Source organism: Salvelinus sp. IW2-2015, linkage group LG9, assembly GCF_002910315.2.
Source record: "Salvelinus sp. IW2-2015 linkage group LG9, ASM291031v2, whole genome shotgun sequence".
Classification (NCBI taxonomy): Eukaryota; Metazoa; Chordata; class Actinopteri; order Salmoniformes; family Salmonidae; genus Salvelinus; species Salvelinus sp. IW2-2015.
The window spans coordinates 15,230,967-15,241,212 of record NC_036849.1 but is presented as its reverse complement, the minus strand read 5'-3'; the positions used below and the strand labels follow the sequence as shown (position 1 = coordinate 15,241,212).

The window sequence follows — 10,246 nt, the reverse complement described above, 5'->3', positions numbered from 1 at the left end:
TCAGTGTTATATCAGTGTTATATCAGTGTTATGTCAGTGTTATGTCAGTTTTATGTCCGTGTTATGTCAGTGTTGTTATATCAGTGTTATATCAGTGTTATGTCAGTGTTATATCAGTGTTGTTATATCAGTGTTATGTCAGTGTTATATCAATGTTGTTATATCAGTGTTATGTCAGTGTTATATCAGTGTTATATCAGTGTTATGTCAGTGTTATGTCAGTTTTATGTCCGTGTTATGTCAGTGTTATGTCAGTGTAATTCAGTGTGTGCCAAATGTAACATGTAAATATGATCCTATACCGCACGTGTTTCAAACAGGAGATTGACATATCTGTGTGTCATGTTTGTTTCTGTTTATCTCCAGAAAGGTGCCATGCTGTTGGGGGTACGTGGATGAACCCCCCTTTCTGGAAGCATGGCGTCGCCAGGAGACAGAGATGCACTGGTGGAGAGGGGATACATCCCCCTGGACATTGACAATGTCCACATGCTTCTGCAGGGTCAGTGACTCTCTGTGTGCCTTCCTCTTTCTCTCTTTCTCCCTGATTCTCTGTCCCTCTTTTTGCCTTTCTACTATACTCCCGCTTGACTCTCTGTGTTCCTTTTATTGTTTAAACGATAAAGTTGATGCAGTGTTGGAAAGCAGCTCTGTGGACATATTGTACATGAGGAGAAAACAATCTAGTTATTCATGTCTTAATATTTGAGCTAACGTGTTTTAGTTTCTGAGGCAACCTAATATTCATCATAATAGTAAGGACTTTCTCACACGCAGGGGAAATTTCACAATCATATTAACTTCTCTCACTCCAACTTGTGCCTGTTCGGTCCTGTTTTGGCTCAAAGTAGTCACTTTGGGACGTGTTGTGTTTACTGTTGAAATGTAAACCCAATGAGATATGAGTCATATGTCAGACAGTCATCCAAAGGGGATCACGTGGGTGGAATTCAGTAGTGGGTCGTGAAATGTCATGTTGCATGCCTATGAAGCCACTGTCTCCAAGGCATCTCACAGTTTTACATACAATAGCAGAGACTATTCACTTTGTGGTTTGAATTACTATATATATATATGACCTGTGCTTTTGTTTCCTCATCTTTTCCTGTAAGGGGTTTTCTCTATTTGATTGCTAGTAGAGAACATTTGTTGATTAGCTATCAGTTTTCATTGGCAGAGGAGAGGGTAATCGAGAGGTTGATTTGGTCTCTGTTGACCTTGGGCATAGCACAGAGGCTTCTCGTCTTGTATGTTGGCACTGTATACAGGTATTCTTCCTAGGGGGATAAATATGACACTGCCTCTCTCTGACTATCTGCCTTGTCCCTGTCCTCATGCCCCTTTTCCCTTCTCTTTCTCTCTCGCCCTCTCTTTCTCGCCCTCTCTTTCTCTCTCTCTCTCTCTTTCTCGTCTCGTTTCCGCTTTTCTTCCTCTCTCTCTCCTCTTCTCATCTCTCTCTCTCTCCTTCTCTCTCTCTCTCTCCTCTCTCTCTTCTCCTCTCTCTCTCTCTCTTCTCTCTCTCATCTCCTCTCTCTTCTCACTCTCTCTCCTCCCCACTCTCTCTCTCCCCCCTTCTCTCTCTTCCCTCCCTCCCCCCCCATTCTCTCGTCTCCTCTCTCTCTGCTCGCCCTCTCTCTCTCTCTCTCTCTCTCTCCCCCCCTCTCTCTCTCTCCCCACTTTCTTTCTCCTTTTACTTGTATGTTGAGTGCCATTATTGAGAGGCCATCAGCAGTACTATTTCAGACCCATGACTGTTGCTCTGTTGACCTTATTTAGAAACAACTGTTTCTGGATCTATTCTTCACAGCTTTGCAATTACCAGATGATGCAATGTACTGTGAGGGGTGATGTATGCTTATTGCCCCACTGACAAGTCAGCTTGTAAAAAAATGGTCTGAAAGTCTGTTTTTCTTTGCATATTTGGAGTCGTAACGATACAAGAATGCAGCTAAATATAGTTCACATGTTCACAACTCACTGATATTCTCACACATTTCTCGTTAGGCCATGGTAAATTCCTAGATCTAGATTAACAAGAACAGCATTACACAGGACATTTCCTAGAAAGTAATAGAAATCCAAGCTGGGAAAATATGCAGACTATAATGTTTTCCGTTTCCCCTCCCCGTGGTACTTTGAGGGACAAGGAGTCCTGATAGATTAACACTATTTACATATGGCTGCAGTGTGATGGGATCTTACTCTTAAACCTCTTCACGTTTTGTTATACATACACATGTACTGTATGTACAGTGGCAGTGGAACGGGAAGCACTTCCCCTCCTTTGAATGTGAGCGACTAGTTGAGTTAGCAGAGGTTCTCCACTGTTTGCTAAGCTCTCCCACTCTCAGACTGTAGGCAACAACAGCTTTCATCACAGACTGTCCCATGTCCAGGGATATCTAGGGATACACATAATGGATCAAATCATTAATGATCTAAAGCAGGTAATGCAGCACCCCTCTTTGATGGACTGTTCTTTTTTGTGATGGCACTTGGAGGACGACTTGAGAACCAGGTTTTGTTTGGGCAGGCAGGACCAAATCCATCACTCCTTACCTTTTGGATGGGTGGAGCTGAGGTGATACCATTTCCCTGCCTCCCCAGGAGGCGCAGCACAGCAAGCTGGCAGGGTGATTGGTGGTTATACAGGATCCACTCACCAACGAACTTCGCGTTCCAATGATACATTTCCCATTGGGTCCCATAGCTGCTTGTTGTTGCTCTTGTAGAATACCTCACATCTCAGACAAAGGATGGTATCTTGTATATGCTAACCATGCTCATACAGCAGCAGAAAGAAGAGGTTTAGCTTCCAGAATCTTTGTTAAATTTTATATTTTTTCTTGTCTGATGCAGCACTGATGTTCACATCATGAGTGAGTACATTGACATTAGTTTGTATGGCTGTTACATTTCTGAAATCTGTGATTTCTGGGGGTTGAACTTTTCTTGAGCAAACAGCAAATAATGTATTGGAAAACAGAATATATTAGTCTACTTGTTACAACTGTCATACTTCAACATAATGCTTTGTCAGCTGTTCATTTGACCAAATACCTGACCTTGTCAGATGAGACTGGTTCTCAGGCCAGATCAGGTCTCTTTCTCACTTTGTTGCGATTGTGTGTTAAATATCAATTCCTTTATGACCGCCCAAGTACAGTTTAAAATGACATTTTCTTCAGAACATACACTACCATGCAAAAGTTTGGGGTGACTTAGAAATGTCCTTGTTTTGAAAGAAAAGCACATATCTTGTCCATTAAAATAACATCAAATTGATCAGAAATACAGTGTAGACATTGTTAATGTTGTAAATGACCATTGTAGCTGGAAACGGGTGATTTTATTTTGGAATATCTACATAGCTTTACAGAGGCCCATTATCAGCAACCATCACTCCTGTGTTCCAATGGCACGTTGTGTTAGCTAATCCAAGTTTATCATTTTAAAAGGCTAATTGATCATTAGAAAACCCTTTTGCAATTATGTTAGCACAGCTGAAAACGGTGTTCTGATTAAAGAATCAATCAAACTGGCCTTCTTTAGACTAGTTGAGTATCTGGAACATCAGCATTTGTGGGTTCGATTACAGGCTCAAAATGGCCAGAAACAAATAACTTTCTTCTGAAACTCGTCAGTCTATTCTTGTTCTGAGAAATGAAGGCTATTCCATGCGAGAAATTGCCAAGAAACTGAAGATCTCGTACAACGCTGTGTACTACTCCCTTCACAGAACAGCATAAACTGTCTCTAACCAGAATAGAAAAAGGAGTGGGAGGCCCCGGGGCGCAACTGAACAAGAGTACAAGTACATTAGAGTGTCTAGTTTGAGAAACAGACGCCTCACAAGTCCTCAACTGGCAGCTTCATTAAATAGTACCCGCAAAACACTAGTTTCAACGCCAACAGTGAAGAGGCGACTCCGGGATGCTGGCCGTCTAGGCAGAGTTGCAAAGAAAAATCCATATCTCAGACTGGCCAATAAAAATAAAATATTAAGATGGACAAAAGAACACAGACACTGGACAGAGGAACTCTGCCTGGTTCCGTTTGCTCTGTTTGCTTCTGTTTGGTTACTAGAGTAAACGGTAAACTGTTTCTGTTGCAAAACGTTTTGCAACGGTATGCAGTTAATGAATACACCCCAGCTACTGTACCTTAATTGTGTGTCTATGTTGAGCAGGGTAAACACAACATTGCTCAAAAAGGCTGTGGTTTCAGTCATTTGGAAAGTTGTTTTTTAAAACTGCTTGGCAAACCAGCAAGTGTGTGCCAACTCTCGGATTTCTTCTTCTTGACACGCCAATGTTGAACTTCTCAGCATTTATCATGAAAGATTTGTTTCACAGATGTTTTTTGAATGCTCATATGGAAGGCATCCACCTATATTTGCAACTGTTAGAATATGTTTGAAAGTTTAAAATCGACCATGTCTATTTTTCTAATAATAATAATAATCTATTTATTTGTTATAGTGCTTTTCATACAGAATATAAAGTCGCTTTAAAAAACAAACAACAATTAATTCAGGGAGCTGGCAGTTGATGGGAGATGGTCTTCCACAGCAAGTAGCTTAGCGGTTAATAGCTTTGGGCCAGTAACCAAAAGGTCGCTGGTTCGAATCCCTGAGCCGACTTGGTGGGGAAAAAATCTGCCGATGTGCCCTTGGGAAAGGCACTTAACCCTAATTTCTTGTGTAAGTCACTCTGAATAATAGCATCTGCTAAATGACTAAAATGTAAAATGTAAATGATGATCAAGTCAAATCAAACTTTATTTGTCACATGCGCCGAATACAACAAGTGTAGACATGAAATGCTTACTTACAAGCCCTTAACCAACCATACAGTTCAAGAAGAAGAAAATATTTACCAAGTAGGCTAAAATAAAAAGTAATAATAAAAAGTAACACAATAACAATAACGAGGCTATATAGAGAGGGCACCGGTACCGAGTCAGTGTGCAGAGGTACAGGCTAGTTGAGGTAATCTGTACATGCAGGTGGGTGCGAAGTGACTATGCATAGGTAACAAACAAACAGCGAGTAGCAGCAGTGTAGGGGGGGAGTGTCAATGTAAATTGTCCAGTGGCAATTTTTATGAATTGTTCAGTGGTCTAATGGCTTGGGGGTAGAAGCTGTTGAGGAGCCTTTTGGTCCTAGACTTGGCACTCTGGTACCAGTCTTTAACTTGGGTGACTGGAGTTTCTGACAATTTTCTGTGCTTTCCTCTGACACCGCCTATTATATAGGTCCTGGATTACAGGAAACTTGGCCCCAGTGATGTACTGGGCTGTTCGCACTACCTTCTGTAGCGCCTTATGGTCAAATGCCAAGCAGTTGCCATACCAGGCGGTGATGCAACCGGTCAGGATACTCTTGATGGTGCAGCTGTAGAACCTTTTGAGGATCTGGGGGCCCATGCCAAATCTTTTCAGTCTCCTGAGGGGAAAAAGGTTTTGTCGTGCCCTCTTCACGACTGTCTTGGTATGTTTGGACCATGATAGTTTGTTGGTGATGTGGACACTAAGGAACTTGAAACTCTTGACCCGCTCCACTACAGCCCGTAAATGTTAATGAGGGCCTGTTCGGCCCGCCTTTTCCTGTAGTCCACGATCAGCTCCTTTGTCTTGTTCACATTGAGGGAGAGGTTGTTGTCCTGGCACCACTCTGCCAGTTCTCTGACCTCCTCCCTATAGGCCGTCTCATCGTTGTTTGTGATCAGGCCTACCACTGTTGTGTCATCAGCAAACTTAATGATGGTGTTGGAGTCGTGTTCGGCCACCCAGTCGTGGGTGGCCATCATGGCCCAGCGGCTTTGTGAATGTTGACCTGTTGAATGTTCACATCGGCTACCGAGAGCGTTATCACACAGTCATCCAGAACAGCTGGTGCTCTCGTGCATGCCTCAGTGTTGCTTGCCTCAAAGTGAGCATAAAAGACATTTAGCTCGTCTGGTAAGCTCGCGTCACTGGGCAGTTTCATGGAACATGGAATACAGGAGGGGACTAAGTACACACCCCTGAGGGGCCCCAGTGTTAAGGGTTAGCGTGGCGGACGTGTTGTTGCCTACTCTTACCACCTGGGGGCGGCCCATCAGGAAGTTGAGGATCCAGTTGCAGAGGGAGGTGTTTAGTCCCAGAGTCCTTAGCTTAGTGATGAGCTTCGTGGGTACTATGGTATTGAACGCTGAGCTGTAGTCAATGAACAGCATTCTCACATAGGTGTTGCTTTTGTCGAGGTGAGAAAGGGCAGTGTGGAGTGCGATTGAGATTGCGTCATCTGTGGATCTGTTGGGGCGGTATGTGAATTGGAGTGGGTCTAGGGTGTCCGAGTGAGTCTAGTGGGTCTAGGGTGTCCGGGAGGATGCTGTTGATGTGAGCCATGACCAGCCTTTCAAAGCACTTCATGGCTACCAAAATGAGTGCCACAAGGCGGTAATCATTTAGGCAGGTTACCTTCGCTTCCTTGGATACAGGGACTATGGTGGTCTGCTTGAAACATGTAGGTATTACAGACTCGGTCAGGGAGAGGTTGAAAATGTCAGTGAAGACACTTGACAGTTGGTCCACGCATGCTTTGAGTACACGTCCTGGTAATCCGTCTGGCCCAGCGGCTTTGTGAATGTTGACCTTTTGAAAGGTTTTGTTCACATCGGCTACCGAGAGCGTTATCACACAGTCATCCAGAACAGATGGTGCTCTCGTGCATGCCTCAGTGTCGCTTGCCTCAAAGTGAGCATAAAAGGCATTTAGCTCGTCTGGTAGGCTCGCGTCACTGGGCAGTTTGCGTCTGGGTTTCCCTTTGTTGTCCATAATTGTTTTCAAGCCCTGCCATATCCGACGAGCGTCAGAGCTGGTGTAGTGGGATTCAATCTTAATCCTGTATTGACGCTTTGCTTGTTTGATGGTTTGTCTTGAGGGCATAGCGAGATTCCAATCGTCTGGATTAGTCTCCCGCTTCTTGAAAGCGGCACCTCTAGCCTTTAGCTCGATGTGGATGTTGTAATTCAGAAAATGAATAGTTTGAGTGGAAGTGACATCGATGGTACGGCCAGGGAGGGAGAAACATCAGTCCTACAGGCAGTCCCGGAGCTTTTCATCAGGGACCTGTCTCTGAAGTTCACAGCTAGGCTTACTCCTCCTCTGTAGGTAGGCTGGAACATCCACCACTGAATGTGTAGCACCCACCTAGGTGATGCTTTGGCAGCTATAAGCACCTGAGAGACCACCACACCTCGGCAGTAATCAGTAACAGTCACCTAGGAGGCGAGCCTCTGTCATCCCCTCACACCACAGTCCACATCCTTCCAGAAACAGGAATAGACCTGAGTCACACACTTGGAGCAGGTCCTTATGATTAACATTAGACACCGACTGGAGCCAAGACTGGCCTTCTGTAAAACAGCTTAATGGGTCTATCAGTCTCTGTCCTTTTATCACAGAGCTCAGTAGAAGAGACTGGGATGACTTGGATAGGGGCTTACCATGGAGTAGTTAGTGGTGCACAATAATACAGAGGGCCTAAATCAAGTATCAGATGAACACATCAACGACCTATTGTGAAGACATAGAAGATCTGTCACAGAGGAAGTGGAATATACTATGTTTGAGGTGTTTGTGAGAAGCTTGGGGATAATTGACTAATGTTGGGATGCTTCACTCAGTCATGGACCTGATGGACTTTGTAGAGATATATAATGGTGAGTGGGCCTCTGCCAGTGAAGCTGGAAGTCTATATTTTTACCTTTATTTAACTAGGCAAGTCAGTTAAGAACAAATTCTTATTTTCAATGACGGCCTAGGAACAGTGGGTTAACTGCCTTGTTCAGGTGCAGAAAGCAGCAGATTTTTACCTTGGGGATTTGACCTTACAACCTTTGGTAGTCCGACGCTCTAACCACTAGGCACCTGGCCGATATAATTGTAAATGGGTTAGAGGGAAGTTATTGGATGTGTTCAGCAGCATGTTAGACATGTGACCAGATTGTGGCGTATTTAAAAACATAGGAACCCTCTGGAGCACCTTGAGCCTTACTGAAGGCTTGTATATTAAAGAAAACGTATTGCTGCTATATTTCAGAATTTGTATGCATCACATATGTACTCTTGGGTGTTTATTTATGTTAAATACGATACAATATTCTTATATTTATGTTGCCCTCCCTTTCATAGTGGAGCAAGAGCAAATTCAGAGAGAGAACCTTCACCAACTGGATCAATGCTCAGCTCTCAAATGGTAAAACTGTCTGCAATACTGTATGTCTTCCACTAGCACGCCTCACTCACTCACTCACTCACATCAACTACTTCACTCACTCACTCACTCACTCACTCACTCACTCACTCACTCACTCACTCACTCACTCACTCACTCACTCACTCACTCACTCAATCATCCACCTGGACAGAAGGGTTGTGTTGCTCTCCTGCTCATGGTAGAGGTCAGTTGTGCATGTGACAGGGGAGAGGCAGGGTGGAATCATGTAAATATAGCCCCTTGGAGTGGGGTTTAGAGAGCACACAGACAGACAGCAACAGAAGTCCCCCCCAGCCCTCCCACCCCGTGGAGTCTGGCCAACACTGGGCTGAGTCAGAGTTGTGGAGCCTAAGCTGTGGGTTGACATGGACCCACATACCGCTGTGGGTTGACATGGACCCACATACCGCTGTGGGTTGACATGGACCCACATACCGCTGTGGGTTGACATGGACCCACATACCGCTGTGGGTTTTAAGCTAATTGCTAATCTTCTAGTGGCAGTCTGCAGTAGAGTTTTAAGTCCAGTGGAAAGTCATGAAATGTATTCTGCTTTCTAAGTTAATACACACACCATGATAATCATCCTTACCTAGCTGTTTTATGTCCCAAGATATTACTCATATGCCATGCACACTCTTCAGTCTAAGTGAATGTAATGATTAGAGTGAGAACACAGTTGAGTGGTTTAAGTGTATTGACTGTAGTAGTCACTATGCCTTATGAAAGAGACTAACAGCAGATGTTCTGTGGTCTTGTCTCAGAGGATTCCCCCGTGCATGGTGTTGGACCTGTTCAATGATTTCCGGGACGGGTCCAAGCTGCTGGACCTGCTGGAGGTGATGAGTGGCCAGCGGATGGTAAGTCTCTATCTCTGTCTCAGATCAACTCTTAACACACTCTACCGTATATACATTACAAGTTCATCTCAAGTGAACTCTTAGAAGGTGAGTCCTAAATAGACAAGGAACACCTGCTGTAGTGTCTCCCCCTCTTTTTCTGGGACTGTATTTCCCCTTTTCTCTTAACCCTGTACATCAGCATCAACCCTTTCCTCACAATAACTTCTTTTCTATTTTCCTCTCCTCTAACTCATTTCATTGTAGGTATCTATGGCCCTCTGTCATCTCTTGTGCCCTTTGCCTTTGTCCATGGTTCTGATATCTGTTGTTGTCTATTGTAGAGTCGGGAGAGAGGCAGAGGCATCTTTCAGCACAGGAGCAACATTGAAACAGCCCTGTCCTTCTTGAAGAAGAAATCGGTAAGAGTCCGTTTTCGTGCTTTGGGTCCAAGCTCATGTGAGTTGCAGAGCCATTTGTATTGAACCGCTGATAATGTTAAGCTGTCCTCCTCACACAGATCAAACTGGTCAACATTAACATTCCCGACATCATCGACGGCAAACCATCCATCATCCTAGGCTTGATCTGGACAATCATTATGCAGTATCATGTGAGTCTCAGTCAGAATCAGCTGTAATCACTCTTAGACACTTGCTTTTATGAGAAAATGTATGCGGGAGCTACATGTCCACGGTAATACATTGTTGTTGTAGTTTTTGTCTATTGTTCTGGGCTGGGCTACTTTACTAAACTTCTCTCCCTGCAGATTGAGGAGCTGGCCAGCAGCCTGTCGTTCAGCTCCCGTCAGTCCTCTCTGGAGTCACTGGCCAGCCTGGACTCTCGCTCCACCCTGTCGGCCCGCTCTACTAGCAACAGCCCCGTGCCCCCCAGGGGCTCCCCCCTACACCAGCGTTTCCGCGTCTCTGCCAAGAAAGCTCTGCTGCTCTGGGTCAGGGAACAGTGCCACAAGTGAGCCCCCTTCCCTGTTTAGGCCCTCCGCCCTCAGACCCTCACCCTCCCGTTTAAGTCCTCACACCTCTCATATTCACTGTCCAAATTAATCTCAAGATGTTATTGTTTTGGTTCTTGATGAGACCTCATGCCTCTCTACACAATATCACACACATTGACATCCACTGAT

The 10,246-nt window shown here is 44.5% G+C and overlaps 1 protein-coding gene across 1 annotated transcript in view; it reads left to right on the top strand.

The window, feature by feature from the left end:
* Positions 1-10,246, top strand: part of syne2b (spectrin repeat containing, nuclear envelope 2b) — a 138,237-nt gene that overhangs the window by 7,710 nt on the left and 120,281 nt on the right. The window contains 7 exon segments of the mRNA XM_023994407.2: positions 367-502; positions 8,179-8,201; positions 8,203-8,250; positions 9,028-9,123; positions 9,447-9,524; positions 9,623-9,715; positions 9,872-10,074. Of these exon segments, the coding sequence (XP_023850175.2) occupies positions 418-502; positions 8,179-8,201; positions 8,203-8,250; positions 9,028-9,123; positions 9,447-9,524; positions 9,623-9,715; positions 9,872-10,074 (626 nt within the window). The 5' untranslated portion in view covers positions 367-417.